This window comes from Amia ocellicauda, chromosome 3 (assembly GCF_036373705.1).
Source record: "Amia ocellicauda isolate fAmiCal2 chromosome 3, fAmiCal2.hap1, whole genome shotgun sequence".
NCBI lineage: Eukaryota > Metazoa > Chordata > Actinopteri > Amiiformes > Amiidae > Amia > Amia ocellicauda.
Genome location: NC_089852.1, coordinates 25,102,381 through 25,125,040, shown reverse-complemented (window position 1 = coordinate 25,125,040; position 22,660 = coordinate 25,102,381). Strand labels below are relative to the sequence as shown.

The window sequence follows — 22,660 nt, the reverse complement described above, 5'->3', positions numbered from 1 at the left end:
AAACCCTAATAAGATTATAGACAGTTATACAGTTGGTATATACAATACATAGGGGCAATTTTACCCCAACACCCATATTCAGCTAAATACAAGAACCTCTACAGCTCCACAAACTTTGTACCCTACCACAGCCAGAAGTCATCTGGGTTTCAATTGTGCTGTCATGCCATACTCACAAAGTCAAAAAGCTATAAGGAAGAGACACAAAACAAACAAACACACTGAAGAGGCTAGTAATGCCTGTATTATCTGCCAGAGAACATAATTGTACCCTGGGATTTAGTTATGCATCATGTAAAATAAGAGAGAACCACATACTACACAAACAGCAACACTTCAAGCAAAAGAGGAAGAAAATGACAACAGAAGGATATGATAGGAGGCTGTGTGAACCAACTGTGAACTGAACCAAAAAGGACATTTTGTTTTTCTAAATAAAACTTACCAACTAGGGTAGCAAACATCCATTCTGCTAAATAACTTTAAAAACACAAAAAAAATAATAATAATCTCTCATGATCTCTTTGGTCACATTTTCGAAGCGTGAATAAACAGACGGCAGGCAGGCATACAGTAATTAACTTTTATTAAATCATTTAGGCAACAGAGATTTTCACATCACATTTTTTGTTTCTGTAAAGTGCTTATCCTACGTAACATAGAAAGAGCATGAATGCAATTTTCCTATGTAGTTTCCTGATTATATCATGCAAACTGAGACATCATGTGAAGAAATCAAATGCATCCAGCCCAACTTCTCCTTTGCCGCACACCGCCAGTCATGGTTTTCTGTACTCATCGTGCCACATACTGGTGGCTGATTCAATCTGTGTGTAATTTATATAAGCAGCAGGTTTTTAAATTAACCAGAAAATATGACCAATTTGCCAAATTAATAATTAGCAGAACTAAGCAATAGCTCTTCCTTCCCTAGAGCGTGAACTTTGATGACTTGGGCAGGACAACTGAAAGTTCAGGAAAGGGAAGCCATAAAGATTGCATGAACTGGAGGTGATCTGGATAAGACCTTTGGCAAAGGGAAAAGCTTCTGTAAAATGTACAGAAAACGGGGAAAAAAAATCTGCACAAATCAGAACCAATCCAGGAACAAAAAAAACAAATATAAAAAAGGTGTACATTTTCTTTCACCCCACCCCCCTCTCCTTCAAGCACACATACAGTTTAGTACTTCACTCCAGTCAAGTGAAAGCTGTAATACCAAGAGTTTTTCCATATGTACATTTTCTCTCAACAATATAAGTATACAAGTGTGAGTATCCATGTAAAGCACAATTGTAGCCTTGCAGTTCCAAATTGTATTCCTAAAATATTCTCAAATGGCCGATCTTTAATAAAGAGACTTGCAGGTAGTTAAAACTCTTCTCACCCTGACCAACATTTCAAGATACAACCCACAGGAATATCCCCAAATCAAAATGACAGTACTTTCTCAGGACTACCTGGACATGACTTTCATTATGGTACAGCCCAGTTGTAATTGTAATTTAAAGGTTAAAGTTCAATGAGATCATCCAATGGTATGGTTTTAGTTCTGCTATTCACAAGAGAATTTATGGTAAAGACATCAAAAATAATGTTTTGATCAAGATTGTAATAATAATAATACATTCCTAACGGGACAAAATATAGACTATGAAAATTCTAATCACACATTCAACAGAAAAAAATAAATTACAATTTCGGGTCTAGATGCTCTCACTCTTACGGCTCCCACACAAAAGACACTGTCCTGGGGTTTAATATATCATCAGACTACTGACAAATCATGTGATCAAGGGATAATTCATATTATACTTAGATATTACACTGTTCAGAGCAGGACTTCTCAAGATGCAGCTTTTGCCACGTGCTCTATAGACTGCACAAGGTTGGGAATGGGATAAAAACTCCTAATTGCGAGTCTCCTTTCTGCATTAAGTTCCTCTGTACTGACTCGGAGTAGCAGCTGCAGCACAATGCACGGGGAGCTGACAGACCCCCTCCGAACACAAAGCCCTTAGAGTGGCTCCCATTTGCTCTTGCATCCAATTCCCAACCCCTCTACCGCATCGGAATTTTTGTCCTTGATTATCCTTAAATCAAAGAGAGGGAGACCACGAGATCCCTCTTGTACTTGTAGGAATCTCCCTTGGTCTGAGTTAGGCCCCAAACTCTTCCATTTATGGAAATAAGGTGCTTACATAGTTATCACCAATAATCCCATGCATTTCATTGCAGATATCCAGAAGCAATATATATTTCAAAGGGCACAAAATACGATATGAAACTCAGCCTGTTAAAGTGCACAGGGATGATAAAATGTTTCATGTGTGCCTCATAAATGCAGATGATAATATTCAGTCAGAGGCATCTCGCCGAATTCTGCACAAGGTGATGCTCTCTCTATATGAAGCGTAGGTGGTCAGGGAAAGAAATAAGAAAAGCAATGTGGGTCTGGTGGTTTGCTACCACTTGGCATCACACCTGAATGCAGTGGATATAGGATGAAGGCCTACAGCACATGCTTAGTCTTGTGCTAGGCTGCATCCCCTCTCTCTTATAGGACCTCTTTCTCCCGTCTGCAACTCACAGCATCTTAAAAACAGACAAGGTCAGCGTTACACAACTAGACCCATGACACATACAGAGCTTTCAGTTCTGTCTTGTTTTTTGCCAAATAATTTCCAGTCATTACAACATTCCGTAAGGCTGCACAATGCGGCTCGTATGAAAGGCTACAGTGACAGAAATTACTTTCTCCCTTAAAAGAGAAAAAAAGAACTGCCAGAGAAAATATAATTGTAAGTTGTGAGAAGATATTCACATGGACTCATTGTTAAATCATTTGTTCTAAATATAGACGGTTGCACACTATCACCACTGCATAATGAAATAAAATAAGATAACCCACTTCCATGTGCTCTACAGACAACAATGGGAATGTTTTCTTTAACAAGCATGAGAGGTATGTTACAGCATCTACAATGAGCTTTTATTGTGGCTCTTCTAGACTGAAAAATACAGTTATCAAGGACTTTAGGACAAGAAACAAAAACAAAACAAAAAAGTTAGCTTTGCGGTCTGATCCCCATGGTTACCTTAGAATTATATTAGCTGAAGCCAGAACATAAGCTAAGGTATCAATTGTCATATGAATTATCATGCATACTTTTTAAACAAAGTATCAGTACATCCAATATTTAAGATGTAGCATTTCAGTGATGGCTTTTCTTTTTGTGTGTGGAAGGCCACATACCAAAAGACTTCTTATTACCAGCAGAATTTAGTTTGAAGATTAAATATATATATATATATATATATTTTTTAATAGAATAAAAACTTTAGCAAAGGAGTTATTAAAACCAAGAGCAAAAATGTTTGTATATGTACTCCGGGTATGTGCCATGCGCTTCGTTGATATCAGGCAAACTAAAAAAATGTTTTTGCAAGAATGACAGATTCTTCCACCTAAGTAATTGCAGAGCTCAGAGTGGAGAGCACAAAGGTTGCCTTTCTCAGCCTTGCAAATCATAATTCAGCCAAGAGAAGCTGGTTTCATGGCAGCTACGCCACTTTTTTAAAGGCGCTCTTTTTAATGATCCTCTATGAAACAAACAACCTGCCTGTGCAAGAATTCTGAGCCCTGTGTGTGTATTTTTTTCTCTACCATTTTACTACCATCTACCATCTTAAACTCGTGGTGCAGTAGTTTCAGTAGTAGTTCAGTGAGAAAGCCTGTGCTACACCAATGGGGGGCGTCTCTGCTGTAACGCACTGCCTGCCATGCTAAGGAGAAGCAGGAGTCACAGCTGCTGTGGATGGTATTAGCCACACTCTTCTGGTTCGATGTTAAATAATGCAGCTCACACATTCAAGAAACCCCATAGCACACACGCAAACACACGCACACACGCATCCCCTTAAAAGTCAGGCCAGGACACTGCAGTCTATTTCACACTCAGGCTGTTAAAGTGTATGTAGTTTGGACCACTATCATTTTAAAACTTGTCCTAAGCAACAACAAGAACAACAACAACGACAACCAAAAAAAAAAAAAAAAAAAAACAAACATGACAAAATAAATAAACACAGTAAACACCAGCCGAGACCGGGGCCGGCCTACATGTGCTCCCCCCAGAGCCGGCGGCAGCGTGCTGGCTCTCAGTAGCGGGCAGAGTACCAGTCGTTGTCAGTCAGCTGCACCAGCTCGTTCACCACATCGAGCAGGTTGTAGTTGTGTTTCTTCAGCAGCCGCTGGTTGAGCTGCCGGTCCCCGAAGCCCATCTCCAGGAGCACAGCCATCATAGTGGCCTGCTGATTGGCAGAGTCTACAGGAGGCTGTGCCAAACATACAAACACAAGGCTCTGTTTTTGTTTGTATTCAAAGACAACAGCAACAACAATAGCAACAGCAAAAAGAAAAAGGCAGGAGACAACAAAAAACAGCGGTGGAAGGATTCCTCTCAGGGTGCCATAACTGACACATTGAATAATGGGAGTCTGCAACACTTCAAGCTAGCCGTGGCTGATTAAGCCGACTCCAGGTTCTGCCCGGGAAAGTCAGGATGAAAGTCTGGATATCAATCAGCCACTAAAAATAAAATGAGCATGATGGGATGACTGGCTGTGTAGAATGTGAAACCTTCTGTCCTTGAAGAGAGGAGGGCTCTCTAGTCACTAAAATACTACAAAGGCATCAATGCAGGCATCTACACATTGATTACAAACACTGACTGGGTAGGAAAAGTCTGTAGTGGAGGTTTCACAGTGCGTAGGTCAAGTAAAATCCACACAGTGAAGTAAAAATAAGGAAACTCAAACAAGACGCTCGTCAGCCACTGACAGGTTTCCACTGTGACCACAGAGCGATACGCTGGGTGAAAGAAGCACAAGGGCAAGTCAACGCTGCAGTCTGCCCAATTCCACATTAGCCAGGGAGAAGGCCAAAACATCTCCAACACTGCATTATAAGGCAGTGATGAAGGGGCAATCATCGAGTCTATCTGGCAGTAGGACTTTGGGACCACAGACTGTTTGCGATGTGTGTTCTTACCTGTGCTGGGACAGGCTGTCCAGTGAACAGGGCTTTGTAGGCAGAGGCCGCAACCGACAGGGCTCCCTTAACCAGCCCCCCTGCTATACCGCCATGGGGCCTGTGACACAGAGACAAATGCAGTGTTCAAATACACTAAATATGGTTTTCGTATTGTATGTCTACATAGGGAGAAGGCTATCTAAAACGTTACTGGTAGTCCCTGCATTTCAGAGTCTACAGACAACCACTGTAGGACCATTTGATGGAATCAAATAATTTAATAAAAAATAAAATAAAAACTCTGCAAAGGTTATGAAGAATCAGCATGTCTCTTGGTCATTAAAAAGCAATGGTTTACTTCTAGAAAATATCATGCAAAAACATACAAGGATTCCTTTTGTGTTTCTTGCCCCCCACTGTTGTTATGCATGTTGTGGAGAAGCGGATGTAGATGCGTGTCAAGAAACCAACTTCTGCTTCTACCACAGCTGTTGTTGGGTTTCCTTTCTAAATTTTTATTTTTTTAACCACAGCCACTGTTTTCCTCTCACCAACACGGTCCTGTCAGCTGCAGTTGAACCCATAGCGCATTTTCAAAAACCATGATGGCTCCTTGACACGCAACATGGACACATTTTGAACAGTAACAAACAATCAGTAGATGAGTGATGGAGACCTTCCTGTCGGCTTCACCACAAGGATCCCTGTTCTACCCGTTACGTCTTCCCAGAACCAAACATTTCAGGACTTGGTGGTTGTTATTACTACCTAACATGAGCAATGCTCTTTTAAAACATATACACTTTTTAAAACAGACTCTATTGCTCTTCAGCTGGGTTTGTTTTAAGTCAAAAATCTCAAGTTAATCTCAAGAAAATAGAGTGCTTAATGTGCTCATTGGACAACGGTTGATTTTTCGTAGGCTTGGCTTGGTGTTGCATCTTGCGGCTTATGGCATCTCCCCGGATTGTATTACACACTGTAGTAAGTGCTTAGGGAGGCGCTACCTGAGATCTTGGCTACTGTGTTGTCTTGAGATGGTGTTTCCACAGGGGCTGACTGGTAGCGACTGCACAGGACTGGAGCCTGAGGAAGAGAATGGGAAGGTTGAAAAAGTGTGCTTCTTGGGGTTCAATTACACAGCGACAGGGAAAGCAGAAAGTAACAAGTTATTTTGTTAACTGGAATTGCAAACATGGAAAAACTGAACGACTAAAATGCTTTGACATTAAACATGGGTGCAAGTCAACAGGAGTTTGCTGCAAGTAGAACAGTGTGCACACTTCAGAGAGTAACTATACACATTAAAACATAGCTGCCCATAAGCGCAGAAGTGCAACTCATATCAAAACTGAAACAGAGGGTATTTTTAAACAGAGAAAAAGGTAAATTCAAGCAACAGGAATTGAGCTCTTTTGTGGGGAGAAACAATCTAGTTACAACTGACTAACTGACCGGACTTGTGGTTGAATCATGGTGTAAAAGAGAAAACTGTGATTCTGGTTTCTTTATGTGGACAAAATGTTTATCATTAAAATCTGTAATTATAGGATGGATTGAGACACCAGAACAGCCTATAAAGAAATGAAGCATGCACCCTTTATATAACAGATCTCTGTTAAGGATGGTTATTTATGAGCCACAAGATCATAGCTGTCAGCATTTCTATGAATTGAACTTGACAAACAATTCCTGTCAGGCAATTGTGACAGAGCTCATGAATAAGAGAGGGTTAAAAATATCACTCCGTAAACATCAATTCATTTAAGGTTTTGGAAATCATGCACTCTTCTCTCTCTTTAGTAACCCTCCCACTTGAGTAATTTTTTCAGCTCAATGGATTTTCTTCCCTTACTTCCTCCCTATTTGTTGGAAAAACTCCTGCCTTTACCTTCTGACGTTTTAGCACACAAATGACTGGCACTCTTCCTGGGTGAACACAGAATGTCAATGTGGTTTTGTGCTTCCATAATGTCTAAAATCCATGCTAATGCTCACAGTTTTCTCTCAATATAAGTAGACCTCTGGCATCTCTTCCAAGATCCCAGTAGGCAGCAGGCCTCACCTTCAACTGCTTCCTCCCTGTACAGCTCGGGTGAGGGCAGAGCCTCGACCGCCAGCTCTGTCTCATTATGGTCTCTGTGGTGAGCAGGCCCCTCTCCTCTGAAAACCAAACCATGTGTGCTGTGGTTAATGCAAATCAGCTTTTAATAATAAAATTATTATTATTATTATTAATAATAATAATAATAATAATAATAATAATAATACAAAAACGAATTGGCTGATGAGTAATGAGTATTTACAGAAACTTGTAATATTTGGCACTCTTAATAAATATTAACAGTGCCAAAAAGCCTGTGACCTGTCCAAATAATGCAAAAAGAAGAACTGAACAAGTATTTAAACATCCCCTATTTGGCGGCACGTGGCTCTTCTGTACCTGAGTGTTGGGGTCCCTGATGTCAGCTGCAGCTGGGCGGGCGTGGGCACCACCTCAGGGGTGAGGGGCACAGTGTCCAGTGTCTGCGAAGCACAGAGCATGTCGTTCACGCTGTGACCTAGCGTCAGGTCCTCTTCCTCAGGGGAGCTGAGGCACAGCTGCTCTGCATCCAGGTCCGACTCCACAGCCCCCCCGGCACCAGGCTGGGACAAGGCCGAGCTGTACATGGACTCCCCCAGTGGGCGGCTGGTGTCGAAGCAGTCCGGCAAGATGATGATGTAATCCTCGGAGGACGTGGAGGAGCCCTGGCTGCGCACCTCATCTCGGTCGTCCTGCGGCAACTCCTCGTCCCCCCCTCTCTCGGACCCGGCCTCCACGCAGATACTTTCACTGTCGGACTCGGGGCACTCCTCTGCACACAGTAGAGACACAGACAGTTAGGGTCCCTGAATCCCTGGCAGCTTAGAGCAAGTCCTTTAGCAGATGCTTCAACTCGAGGCGACTCACAAAAGGGGTGAACTATGCCCCTGTACATGCTGCTACAGACACCGTGCCCTATTAATGTTGCACTCATTAGAGAGAGCAAGTTATGGCGATTCCTGCACACCTGTCTGTGGCCGGTCTTCCTGCACTGCCTGGACCGGCACCATCACACTCTTGACTTCCACGTCCACAACTGGCAGGGCTCTCCTCTCGCTGGGCTGCTCCCCAGACCTCTCAGCGCAGGAGAAGATGTCCTGGTGCACCGGATAGGAAGCTAAAGGCAGAGGAGAGGAGTTTAGGATTCATGGAGGCCTGTAATTAATGTAATAACCCCACATAGAGCAAGATTCAGTGGTAAATAAAACCACATACAAGGTTGTGTCCAACAATGAATAATCTCTACAGCACAAAATACATATAAAAACAAATACATAAGTACAAATTGTGCATTCATGCAGATTCAGACATGAGCATAGATTTCCCGTGTCTTACTCTTCTGGGAGCCAGGCCTCCTGCGCAGCGGCTTGTGGTCAGGGGCCTCCTCCAGGGTCAGGGAGCGGATCACCGTCTCACACACAAACTGGGTCCCACTGATGTCTTCGTCTCCTTCCTCCTGGGCGGGCGCTCCCTCCATCTCCTGCTGCCCTCCGGGACTCACATCTGCCAACACAAGTAAAACAGGCCCAATGAAGCAAAGTCATATTTTCAATCGGGTAAATCGGAAGTTGGAACGAATATCAGAAGATGCGGTGGATCTCAAGGGCCAGGATGATGGAGAACTCCAGGCAAAAAAAGATACTGGCGAACAAGCTGCTTGGCTACAGGATGATTTTAAAATGGATGGACAAGATCACCATCTTGTGGTGGGAAAAAACACTGAGAGGGAATTTGAAAGTTGCTTATAGCTTTTACAGGTGAAAAGTACAAACTCAGTAGAGAAGACTTTAAATATGCATCCACAGTATATGTGATGTCATCAAAAACTATTAAAAGACCAGGGACCTTTTCTGTGTTTGTTTTTGTTTTTGGTTTAAACCAACAAATAACTATACCTTCGATGACAGCCTTAGTTTATTTTGAACATACTGGTTTGACAGCTTAAAATATTTCTCTACACTATAATCACTACAAGTGACTGAAAAAATAACACGGCCATCTGGCCATGATCCAGTCTTTATAATGAATATGACTCAAAGGATAACCCTGAAACTATAGATATTCTGCTAGGAGCTGTAATTGCGGATCATGTGATCCTCAGTCCCAAGGGAGAATTACAAAGCAGCGCTCCCCTACCCAGCAGAGTTTTCAACCCCGAGCTCTCGGCCTCCTCCTCAATCAGCCCCAGCCCGGGCTTCTCCAGCAGCGGCCCGTCGTGGGGCAGAGGGGACATGCAGGGAGTCATGTCTGCAGGAGAAACAAGGAAACAAATAATCAATTTGAAATCATTGTTCATTACCACCACATGCGCCTCCAAATCACAAGCTCTGTACAGGCAACCACCCTTACCAACTGGCGTGTTGTGAGGCACCCGTTCCAGTTCCTGCACTATGTTAATGTCCAGCAGCTCAAAAGAAAGCAGGTCCTAGAACACAGAAAATCACAATGATTCTCATCACATTCAATTGGAAATTACAAAATTAAAAAACTACACCGCGACACTTATTGGCTGCATTATGTTTTTATTCACACTGCATTTTACTCCAAGATCCTAATTCTTTCCTGCAAAAATCCGATAAAAGCACAACTGTAAACAACTGAAGGTAACTCTGCAGTGTCGTAACTTGAATGTGTCTCTGATGACATAGGCAGTATGGCTCGGACAGTTGGGGGGAAGACACTTTACCTGTGCAGTTAGCAGATCCACTGAGGGGATGTAATAATCCTGATCTCGGTCCTCATACAGGATCTTGGATTCCTGGGGTGTGAGACCCATTCCTGAGCAGCACATGTCCTCTTTGTGGGATGAGTGGGGTTGCTCCACATCAGAGCAGAATTCCTTTCCCTGCAACAGGAACAAAATCCAATAACTGCCAAAGAGTCATGAATAGAGCAAAGAAAGCACATGAACCTGCCAGTGGCCATCTGACCTCACACACGCTCTGAGCAATGGAATGCAGCAGCCAGGGAAAGCTCTGGGAACAGGCCCAAAGAAAAACAAACCAAACCAGAAATACTGTTTTATTGTTTAAAGTATTTTACATTACAATTAAAAAACATTCAAAATTTTTAATTATTTTGAGATACACATATATATATATATATATATATATATATATATATATACACTCACCTAAAGGATTATTAGGAACACCATACTAATACTGTGTTTGACCCCCTTTCGCCTTCAGAACTGCCTTAATTCTACGTGGCATTGATTCAACAAGGTGCTGAAAGCATTCTTTAGAAATGTTGGCCCATATTTATAGGATAGCATCTTGCAGTTGATGGAGATTTGTGGGATGCACATCCAGGGCACGAAGCTCCCGTTCCACCACATCCCAAAGATGCTCTATTGGGTTGAGATCTGGTGACTGTGGGGGCCAGTTTAGTACAGTGAACTCATTGTCATGTTCAAGAAACCAATTTGAAATGATTTGACCTTTGTGACATGGTGCATTATCCTGCTGGAAGTAGCCATCAGAGGATGGGTACATTGGTGGTCATAAAGGGATGGACATGGTCAGAAACAATGCTCAGGTAGGCCGTGGCATTTAAACGATGCCCAATTGGCACTAAGGGGCCTAAAGTGTGCCAAGAAAACATCCCCCACACCATTACACCACCACCACCAGCCTGCACAGTGGTAACAAGGCATGATGGATCCATGTTCTCATTCTGTTTACGCCAAATTCTGACTCTACCATCTGAATGTCTCAACAGAAATCGAGACTCATCAGACCAGGCAACATTTTTCCAGTCTTCAACTGTCCAGTTTTGGTGAGCTTGTGCAAATTGTAGCCTCTTTTTCCTATTTGTAGTGGAGATGAGTGGTACCCGGTGGGGTCTTCTGCTGTTGTAGCCCATCCGCCTCAAGGTTGTACGTGTTGTGGCTTCACAAATGCTTTGCTGCATACCTCGGTTGTAATGAGTGGTTATTTCAGTCAAAGTTGCTCTTCTATCAGCTTGAATCAGTCGGCCCATTCTCCTCTGACCTCTAGCATCAACAAGGCATTTTCGCTCACAGGACTGCCGCATACTGGATGTTTTTCCCTTTTCACACCATTCTTTGTAAACCCTAGAAATGGTTGTGCGTGAAAATCCCAGTAACTGAGCAGATTGTGAAATACTCAGACCGGCCCGTCTGGCACCAACAACCATGCCACGCTCAAAATTGCTTAAATCACCTTTCTTTCCCATTCAGACATTCAGTTTGGAGTTCAGGAGATTGTCTTGACCAGGACCACACCCCTAAATGCATTGAAGCAACTGCCATGTGATTGGTTGGTTAGATAATTGCATTAATGAGAAATTTAACAGGTGTTCCTAATAATCCTTTAGGTGAGTGTATATATATATATATATATATTATTCAATTCTAAAATAATTTCTAAAACACTAAAAGCAATCATTAACCAAACCAGAAGGGATGGACTTCCCGTACCATTTATTCTGAGTGAATGAGATTAGTGAATGGACTTTTCCAGAAGACACTTGCCTGTAATTGGCTGCAGGGCATGGTGAGTTGTAAATCAGTGTAGTCAGCAGATTGGAGGGGGTCCACCACGATGCTGCACCACACCCTGGGTCCAAACTGCTCCCCCCGGTGGGCCAGCCGCCAGTGCGAAGTGTAGGTGCCCTCTAACACCGGGGCCACAAACTCCACACACACCACCCCCACCTGCCCTGGCTGCAGAAATGGCACGGCCACCTCCTTCTTCTCACTGGTTGCCAGGTCCAGGTTCCCCCACATGAACTTGAGCTGCAGAAACCAACCCAAGACCATCAAACAATCTGTGTATTCAGTGTTCATTTACCCTCTCAGTTTAGATCAACCACAACTCACACTACACAGACTGGAGTTGCTGAAGATCAGCCAAGGGTCAATGAAGGATTGATTGATTTACACATACATACAATACACTAAGTCACAATGATGATGATGAATAACACAAAATAAAATACGATCATATGAAACTTTGTTACAAAATAAATAATAATAATAAAGGTTAGCAGTACACTGGGTGAAATGGGGGGGGGGGTCCTGCTTTACTACCTTGGTGTCTGAGGTCCAGCTGACTGTTCCAGTGTTTCTCATCCTCCAGTACTTGATGAACCTGGTGCCGGGCTGGAGCCGAGTACCGTCAGGCAGGTTCTCATCCAGGAACACAGCCGTCATGGTGGGCACCACGGGAGTGCAGGACTGCTTTGGGCTCCTAAAGGAACGAGACAGGATCAGTACAGTCATATCCCAAGATCCTTTGCACACTATCACCTTCCAAAAATCATAATCTTAATTATACTACTACAATTACTACAGCTACTATGATAAATATGATCAAAATAAAAATGAGGTTGTTGGTATAGCTGGCTGCTTGTGAAGACACAGCTCCTGCTCTGAATGGTCATGTAGTTCTCACTCTGGCTGGCTGGCAGGTGTCCCTCTGGGCTGCAGCAGCACGGGCTCGCCGGCCCCGTCGCTAGCTGAACTCCACTGGAGGCTCCGGCGCTCCATCCTCAGCTGCTTCTTGATCTCCTTGACTTCGGCCTTCAGCTGCCTCTTCTCTGCCTTCAGTCTCTGCTTCTCTGCTTTCCGGAAGCTCCTGTCCATCCGCTTCTGAAACCTGAAGAAAGGAAGATGCGATTGTACTCAAAACACGACAGATCGAGATGCCGCAATGGGACTGAAACACTATTATTGTTTTAGGTCCTGCCTAGTACTCGGTGTCAAAGCCTTACCTTTGTTCCACTACTACTGGTTCTCCGTATTCCCCGAGTGGCACAGCAGTCCTGAGTTTCACCAAGGAGTGGCTGGGGTCATGCTGGAAGCTGCACAGCTCACATAAAGTGTAGGATGGGCAAACACTGTGAAAGAGCAAAACACTGATGCTGCCAAATTCCAACACAAAACAATGGAAACCAAACAACTGCTCCTTTCAGTTTCTACAGTGGCTCTACCGGAAATAAAACTGAAAGCACATCTAAGGTGACAAGCATTGATACAAACACATAACAGTACTAACAGAGCAAGCTTTAACGGCAAAATCAGCCATAGACAAACGCATACAATATCAAGTTTCCTTTCCCTCAATGGTATAACCTGCACTGTGCATCGCATTTTATTTTACATACATTCTACTGAAAACCATATTCTAGATCAAACCACTCCAGCACGGATTTTCTTACAGTTCTTTCTTGACACTGAATGCCCCTCGGTTTAAGAAAAATCCCTGTCAGCAAAATATTTACTCTACAGTGACATCTGTGAGAGAAGCCACACAACCATCTCTGGCAGACAGAGCGAGAAGGACAGAGAAAGACTGACCTGCATTGGTATACCCCCGTGGTGCAGCCTAGACAGGCCTGGCAGGGGGATAGCCGGCCGTCTGGGTGTGTGGCCGTGGAGCTGATCTCGGGCACCTGGGTGGCCATGCCGGCTGGCTCCGGAGGGGGGACCTGCTGCTGCTTCTGGAGGCAGAAGCGCTCTGAGAATTCAAGGCAGATCTTCTCCACAGCCTCCTTCACCACTTGGTCCTTAAACTGAAAGAGGAGTGGAGAATCACACAACCGATATGGGACACACACATTGTCATCCCTACCGTGTTCAGAAACGTCACACAGAAAGGCACACTGAGGGGTCTGTACATACAGTCAGCCGTGTGCTTCCGAGACGAAGCAGGGCCGAGAAATGCATTTTCAATTAGAAAAGCCAGGCGTTACTTTCTGCACAGATCCTGATTGGTGCCCAGGGAGCCAGAGCCCATCTATCAAATATCCCATGAAGATTCGCAATATCTTCTAGTGTAAATACCTTTGCCATGTATGAGGTGAACCATGCTGGGGGGATGTGTTCATCCTCTTGGTCTACCAGGAATTCTTTTATTACCACCTACAAAAAAATGAAATGGAAACATTAATCATCATAGAGGAGACTGTGCCCAATTCTGATTTTTAAATTCAGCTTTCACTTTAATCCAGGACATCATCAAATATTTCTCTCAGTGACCAATTACGCCACCTTCAGGTACGATAAGTGACTGAAAGGCCTGAAGGATGAAGATGTACGAGGGCTTTGTAGTTACCATTTCCTCGTCTGTGGCTGCAGGCTGCAAGCTCTGTGCAGCAGGGTTAGCTGGAGGTGATGCATGCTGTGCAGGGCTGTCGGTGATCTTCACCACAGTGCAGTCTCTGTTTACTGCTGTGCTCTCACAGGCTCTCCTTCCAGCCTCCTTCACCTCATATACATTCATGTGAAGCTGGTTTCCTTGCTTCATTGCACTCTATAGGGGTAGACATAAAGGTATTTTGTTGAGATTTTCCATCTTTTTATTGTTTAATTTATACATTTTTTATACATACATACATACATACATACATACATACATGACGTTTGTATTCGGCTCGTTGCAGGGAGGGCATGAAACAAGTACAGCTTTGAAGTGTGTGAGGGAAATATTTAGTTTTAACAGAAGTAAACGCAACCAAATTGTCAAGATTCTATCAGGTGTAACCGATGGAGAAATGTAAGGATTAAGTAACAAGATTAAACAGACTACTATATAACAAGCCTAGAATCTGAGATATTCTTTTTATTTTTGCAAAACTATCACGTATTTCCCCGTTATGCATCACTTCAGTACAGAACTCAGAACTTTATTTTTTCCAAAGTGATCTTGAAACAGCAGGATTGCACAGAGTCGTTACCAGTGCAGACAATTTCAATCCATGCCCACGGTGCGGGTTGTGGATGGGTTGGAACAGAAAGTCTGCACTGGTAACGACTGTGCAATCCTGCTGTTTCAAGATCACTAAATACCAGAGGACACATTCTCCACTGGAAAAGTGAACTTTTCTTTGTACCACTGCAGGGTCAACCAGGAATTTGGACTAAGCTCAAAGTTATTCAACCATTAAAACAAGCTGTAGGCAAATAAATACCATAGAACAGACTGGAAGTAAAGCAAAACAACAAGATATCCTCAAACGAGGCAGTACATAATGCAAAAGCCGATGTCTTTTGAAATGAGAAGTAACGCCACAGAAGAAAATCCACGTTACCTTCAAAGCTTCTTCGTATTCCTCTGCAATGAGAAACACAGAAACTGACCATTATTGTTTATATACATAGTCATTAATAAAACTGCTTTAACCTTTCATACACACAGGGTGATGTATTTATTGATATAATGAAAGTCTAATGGTTAGTTAGAGAAAATAACAAGAAAAGTATACGACAATCATAATACAATACAATAAAATAAAGATAGGAGATATAAGGCAGTCCTTTAAATATTAAGACAATGATGTAAACCTTCCTATGTTTCAATGTGGAAATTAAATGCATTGAATAAAAGTAAAGTACACTTCCAATTAAATTTGAATACTGTTGCTTAAGAGAGCTACAATCATCAGGAAATTATATTATGGGATGACTTACCCTGACTGTTGATTGAAACCTGAATTACCGGGGGAAAAAAAATAATAAAAAAATAAGATTGTTTAGGGCTTACTCTTATAACAGGAGAATTAATAATTTTATCCAAAGCGAATCTCAGAGACTACGGCTCGCTTGAATGAGGGTGTTCAATCATTTCTGCAGGGTAACAGTCAGAGAGTCGTGACAGAGCCAGGTCTGGGACTTCGTAGTAAAACATGTTTTACCTGTTTATACCACCTTAAGTGTTTTTTGTTTTTTTAAATGAGTAAATTAAAATGCATAATGGAGTCTCTTTATTAACTGTTTAACTTTGGCAGCTGCAAGAGTAAATTATAGCACTTAGTGCTTTTTCCCCCAAAGTTAAACATTTTTAGGATTAGAAGGTCTGATGTGATATACCACTAAGCAATCTAATCTTTGCGAAAATAGCTTTGCTATGCTTAGCCTGTGGCATTGTATTCAAAACAATGAGAATCTAACAATATTCTCTACATATTGTGCTGTAGCTTTAATTACACTATGGTTCTTACTTAAAAGGTGTTTACCTAATCATGTACAGTTAATGTTAAAAAGCATCTACAGCAGTTCTTCCATTCCGATTCCGTTCGTCATTCCTTTTTCAATTCCATTCCAATTCCAATACACCCTATTCTGTCAACTAGAAAAATAACTGGAATTGGAATTTGGAATGGGTCTGAACATGGGAATTGGAATTAATAAAATGGAAATGACCCCAGCACGGATCTACACACTTCATCCATGTGAAATTAGCTCCTAGACACAGACGTATGAAGTGTGACAACATATGACGGTATCCACATGTGAAACTTTCCCCAAGTGTTTGCTTCCAACACATAACCACCTTGGGGAAATACACGAATGCAAAAAAGAAAAGTTATAATTCCACAGTTTATTTCAACATGATTAATAATAATAGTGCGGTATTCAAATGTAAAACAATTCAAATGTAGGTTAATCAAATAAGTATATTCACCTCTTCGTTGTCCTCGTCAAAGTATTTCACTTGCACTGTGCTCAACTGAAACAAAATCTTGACCTACAAAAAAAAAGAGGTTCGATATGGTTTAAATCAAACTAACACAATGCAACGACTAATTTATTCTGCTCTCCAATTTGCATTTCCTGTTTGTTCTCCTCTTCCCTAAAGAAGAAAGAAGGGGATACCCAAACACTAGATCAAGGAAAGCTGGCCCACAGAAAGCTATTAAACATAAAAAGATTATCCAATACCGAATAACTATGCTTTGTTGGTACTTTGGGCTGAATAGAAAATTCCCCCTCTTGGGTCTCTTTCAAATCAAAGCACTACACAGATTAAGACGGAATTATAAATTAGTATCTTAATCAATCATTTCACATTAATAAATTAGAAAGAACACAGAAGATATGAAGCACTGTCTAACTGACTGAAGAAGTAAAACCCCAGGCCTGGCTCCTAAGTAGTGTTATTTTTTTCTTTCTTTCCCAAACTTACAATAAAGGCGCAAACATCAAAACATTTTTTGTCTATAGGCATACAGCAGACGAGAGTTCAAGCTAAAAATAAATAAAAAGTAGTTCACAGTAAAAAAAACACTGTGCAGGAAATTAATTTATAGGCTTATAGACCAGACTAAGAACAGAACCACAATAATCCGAAAATAAAATGCTTTCAGATATTGTTTCCGGTTCTTACTTTAGAAAAAACGAAGTTGATTCAATTGTTACCTGCACTCCATCATTATATTTCATATAAGACCTTATTCTCCTCCTTTTTGTATGTATTTTTAATAACTAAAACATTGTCATTCCCCAAGACTCGTACTGACAGAAACACTAACTATAGCAGCATGCAGTCTTTAGCATTTCAAGGGAGCAGACTTACTACAGTATATGGATATACAAATGCACTGAAGTTCCCAGTATGCAAGTCTTGATATTGGCATTTAGTTGTAAAGAGAAAATTGAAAGAAGAAATATAAATCTGTGAAAAGATAGGCACAATCTAATACAGTGAGGGGAAAAAAGTATTTGATCCCCTGCTGATTTTGTACGTTTGCCCACTGACAAAGAAATGATCAGTCTATAATTTGAATTGTAGGTGTAGTTTAACAGTGAGAGACAGAATAACAACAAAAAAATCCAGAAAAACGCATTTCAAAAAAGTTATAAAATGATTTGCATGTTAATGAGGGAAATAAGTATTTGATCCCCTATCAATCAGCAAGATTTCTGGCTCCCAGGTGTCTTTTATACAGGTAACGAGCTGAGATTAGGAGCACTCTCTTAAAGGGAGTGCTCCTAATCTAAGCTCGTTACCTGTATAAAAGACACCTGTCCACAGAAGCAATCAATCAATCAGATTCCAAACTCTCCACCATGGCCAAGACCAAAGAGCTGTCCAAGGATGTCAGGGACAAGATTGTAGACCTACACAAGGCTGGAATGGGCTACAAGACCATCGCCAAGCAGCTTGGTGAGAAGGTGACAACAGTTGGTGCGATTATTCGCAAATGGAAGAAACACGAAATAAATGTCAGTCTCCCTCGGTCTGGGGCTCCATGCAAGATCTCACCTCGTGGAGTTTCAATGATCATGAGAACGGTGAGGAATCAGCCCAGAACTACACGGGAGGATCTTGTTAATGATCTCAAGGCAGCTGGGACCTTAGTCACCAAGAAAACAATTGGTAACACACTACGCCATGAAGGACTGAAATCCTGCAGCGCCCGCAAGGTCCCCCTGCTCAAGAAAGCACATGTACAGGCCCGTCTGAAGTTTGCCAGTGAACATCTGAATGATTCAGAGGAGAACTGGGTGAAAGTGTTGTGGTCAGATGAGACCAAAATTGAGCTCTTTGGCTTCAACTCAACTCACCGTGTTTGGAGGAGGAGGAATGACCCCAAGAACACCATCCCCACCGTCAAACATGGAGGTGGAAACATTATGCTTTGGGGGTGTTTTTCTGCTAAGGGGACAGGACAACTGCACCGCATCAAAGGGACGATGGACGGGGCCATGTACCATCAAATCTTGGGTGAGAACCTCCTTCCCTCAGCCAGGGCATTGAAAATGGGTCATGGATGGGTATTCCAGCATGACAATGACCCAAAACACACAGCCAAGGCAACCAAGGAGTGGCTCAAGAAGAAGCACATTAAGGTCCTGGAGTGGCCTAGCCAGTCTCCAGACCTTAATCCCATAGAAAATCTGTGGAGGGAGCTGAAGGTTCGAGTTGCCAAACGTCAGCCTCGAAACCTTAACGACTTGGAGAGGATCTGCAAAGAGGAGTGGGACAAAATCCCTCCTGAGATGTGTGCAAACCTGGTGGCCAACTACAAGAAACGTCTGACCTCTGTGATTGCCAACAAGGGTTTTGCCACCAAGTACTAAGTCGAAGGGGTCAAATACTTATTTACCTCATTAACATGCAAATCATTTTATAACTTTTTTGAAATGTGTTTTTCTGGATTTTTTTGTTGTTATTCTGTCTCTCACTGTTAAAATACACCTACCATTAAAATTATAGACTGATCATTTAATTGTCAGTGGGCAAACGTACAAAATCAGCAGGGGATCAAATACTTTTTTCCCTCACTGTATGCTCTCCTGGCATTACAAATTTCTTCTTTGGATTCTTTTTATTTTTCGGAAAACACAGTTTGCATAACCAACATAGCGCTGGCATTTAAAGACTGTCCTTAGTTTTACAAAGTGAAAAAAAAAAAAGAAACGTGACCACACACAAGCAGACCTTGAGACAAAGCTGTGCCTAATACCTTGTAATTGTATACTGCATTAAACAACATCCCTCTATGTGATGATTATTGCACCGTTATCTACTATAGAGTCAAAGCTACTTAAAGCTTAATTTGTATAATACAAAAATAAAAACCATAGGCCATGACCACCATAGAAATACATTAATGATGACAGTACTGATGATGATAGTTCTGGTGTCTAAAATATAGCAATACAATATAAGGTGCTGTTTACAAAAACAAATCCGAATTTGACACGTTTTTAAACCCATTACTGCTCAAGGGAGGCTTGTGATATTATTTTAGCCAATATAGTAACTAGCAAAAGTAATTTGCTTTGAGTTAAAGTATAATCCAAAAAGATTATAAAAACTGCCATATATTTTAGTATAACAAACAATTAAGGGGAAAAAAACAGTGGAGTAATAAAAATCTATCTTCTTGATTAAGAATAAGATAACCAGTTAAATATGCATACGGGTGAAAATATACAGCATATGTTACTGAGATTGGTTATTGTTTTTTCCATTCTAGACATTCTGTATACAACACATTCCTCAAATATCAGAAACTACTAAATAATTGGATGGAATCCTTTTTATTCAATTGTATTACTCAATCACTCTAAGAGACACAGACAAGTTTTCTTTGTATTCTTGACCATCCCTGAATGATTTATATCTATGCAGTAAAGCAAGCTATGCTCATATATCCCTCTATTTAAAAACCTCACCCAAGCAGATAGCAACAAACGTAACTTGGCCTTTCTGCCACACTGGAATGCTGTCTAACAGGTTATTCTCTGTATTGAGTGCTGTTTCGTGTTTTTTGTGCACTATTTAATGCGTGATTCTTTAAGCTAACTTTCAGCATGATTGCGGAAAGGGTTGAAATACGAATTTGGTATTTTTAGATATGTTTTCTAATTGTATTTTGCTCTTGTAAATAACTCACACTGGTAATCGTGTGAAGGCAAAGCATCTTGAGAACATTGCTTTCCACTGTTGTCTGCGGAAGAAGTCATGCGTGTTTGTTTCGTCATAGCAATGTAAGGTTAAGTGCTATTGTGCTTGGTTATAATCATTATTTAAGTAACCTTTCGTGTTGTGTGACTGCCTATGATTCATTCGTGACGACTACAGGGAAACAAACAACTCCTTCCCAGTATCTACCAAAGGTCATTCCTGCTGATCGTTATGTACGTCGGCCAAATGACGTCGTACATACAAACTTCTCTATCGAAATCGTTATTAATCCCAGCGTAACAATAACAAGACTAACCATCATCCCATTCAAGCTGACTGAACCAACAACAAAAAAGTAACTTGGAAAACCAACTTCAAAGCAAGCGCAGTAACGCCACCTCGCACTACTCTGGAAGTCAGCCAGAGAAATCGGTAAATAAGCCTAGAAATTGATCAAATTCAGCCGGACGCAGTACATACATTCATTGCTTAGTTAAAACGTAGGGATGTAATACAGTTAAAAAGACAGACCGGTTGGGAGCTACCAGTGCGATTGTGTGAGTCATGGCGAGAAAAACAAAACACAAAAAATAACGTGTCAGGAATATCCATCTACCCGCACGAAGTAAAGACACAGATCCACAGCACGCTTGTCACGACACAACAGCGATTTAGTTTCACTTGGACAAAACAACTGTAATAAAGGCTTAAATAATCAAAAAATGGTTTAGTTATATATCTATATATATGAATGCATCTATATACATACCATCTGGCATTACTGTACACTACCAAATGTCAGTTCTGCAAATAAAAGAACACGTTCCTTAATTATATAAAGCCTTACACGGACTTAATACACTTTAAAAATCCCAATTTCATGACTTTGTGTGTTTAGGCCCGTGCTGAGGCCGTCATCTGTGAAGCTGCGGACCTGCAGTGAATCCGACCTGCTATAGCGGCGCTTCTCACCATGTCTTCCACCGACTGCCAGCTCGTCCTTTCCGAGTCCGAAACTAGGAAACTCTCCGCCCGTCCCTTAAAATTCACCTTCAGGTTCACAGGGAAGTCCATGGCTGTTAGTTAAAAAAACACATTTAAAAGATGGGTATTATGTTTGAGGTAAAATAAATCGTGTCTTTCGGTCTAAGTTGTTATTTTGCCGTCCCTGCCCGGGTCCGCCACGAAGCGTCTTTTCCTCTCTGTTTACCTCATCTGTAAACACTCGCCCCATGTGACAGGAAGCGCTGTGACGTCACCGCGTGACCCGTGACCCGTGTGAGAGGACGGCCCGTAGAGGAAAGGCTGCCCCGTTTTCGAAACAAAACGTAATTATTTAATTTTACGCTCTGATATTCAGTTGGAGCAACCATTTTGTGTACTTATATCTTATCCATTGAATTAGGCCAATGCGACTTAAAACCAAATAATTACACGTTTCTTGCAACATCATTGGAATTGACATTGCAGTTTCCAAACAAATACAACTATTTATTATTTACTTGGATAGATAGATATCTATGGCCTAATTAAAACATGTATTTTTACAACCTACAAGATTTAAAGCAGTTATCTATCCTATTATTAATAATATTAATTATGAATTAGTATTACTATTTATAATAATATTATTAATAATACACTTTACATATTCATATAAGGATGTTTATGTTAATACATAGTACTTTTTGCACAGTGTATTATTGAATAGGCCAATGTATTGTGTATGATAGGTACTAAAAGGTGTCACACGGCCCACAAATGTCATGCGCAACCAAAAAGTGTCCTAGACAGCAGTATTGGCAGCCTGATTTTTGGCCCACACAAAACACCAGCTTTTTACCTTTAATGCAGTACAAATGGCCAGCGCTGTAGCAGGACATGGAGTGGAGGATACGCATTAAGGGGAATAAACAGAGGTTGTGTATTATGTAATTAATGAATTTCCTAATATTAAGAATCAAATGACCAAATAAAATGATTTTTTCTTTCGGCATCTGGTTGGCTTATGATCTAAATCTGACAAGATCAATAATATCAATATTTTTAGGGTGGTTCGCTCGGTCTCCTGTTGGTCTATTGCAATTTTCAGTATCTCAGATGCAATTTCAGCAAGGCACATTGTGATATCGTTTTTGTACTATATTCCTGTTTACAGTACACTATAGCATTATTTGGTGTGCAATATTCGCTTTTGTTTCCCTATATAGATTGTAATGATTACGCTGTTTCTTTTTATAATATTTCCATTGTGCCACAAGCAATGCTTACTGTGTGGTGCATCGCACTGCAAAATCAACAAGCTTTACCAATTCCCTCCGCCGAGGTCCTACTCTCCTCTCTCATTTCTTGTCGCAGCTTTCATACGTCATCTCTCGT

At 41.4% G+C, this 22,660-nt stretch overlaps 1 protein-coding gene across 1 annotated transcript; it reads right to left on the bottom strand.

Moving 5' to 3' along the window:
• Nucleotides 1-569: 569 nt before the first annotated feature.
• nbr1a (NBR1 autophagy cargo receptor a) lies at nucleotides 570-22,655 on the bottom strand. Its single transcript, XM_066698658.1, has 22 exons — nucleotides 22,591-22,655; nucleotides 21,254-21,357; nucleotides 16,550-16,612; nucleotides 15,556-15,574; nucleotides 15,177-15,199; nucleotides 14,201-14,398; nucleotides 13,930-14,007; nucleotides 13,444-13,658; nucleotides 12,858-12,983; nucleotides 12,539-12,742; nucleotides 12,175-12,334; nucleotides 11,611-11,880; nucleotides 9,805-9,936; nucleotides 9,468-9,543; nucleotides 9,255-9,365; nucleotides 8,454-8,621; nucleotides 8,086-8,235; nucleotides 7,479-7,890; nucleotides 7,101-7,198; nucleotides 6,043-6,121; nucleotides 5,054-5,153; nucleotides 570-4,338 (listed from the first exon to the last, which is right to left on the bottom strand). Exons 1-22 carry the CDS (start codon nucleotides 22,625-22,627, stop codon nucleotides 4,162-4,164), a joined length of 3,000 nt encoding a protein of 999 aa, XP_066554755.1. The 5' UTR covers nucleotides 22,628-22,655; the 3' UTR covers nucleotides 570-4,161.
• Nucleotides 22,656-22,660: the final 5 nt, after the last annotated feature.

Coding starts and splice junctions, on each gene's coding strand:
- nbr1a (XM_066698658.1), bottom strand. CDS start 22,627: ATGAGAGAGGAGAGTAGGACCTCGGCGGAGGGAATTG. Junction 21,358..22,590: donor GACCTCGGCGGAGGGAATTG/GTAAAGCTTGTT, acceptor TTTAACTAACAG/CCATGGACTTCCCTGTGAAC. Junction 5,154..6,042: donor CACAGTAGCCAAGATCTCAG/GTAGCGCCTCCC, acceptor TCTGTGTCACAG/GCCCCATGGCGGTATAGCAG.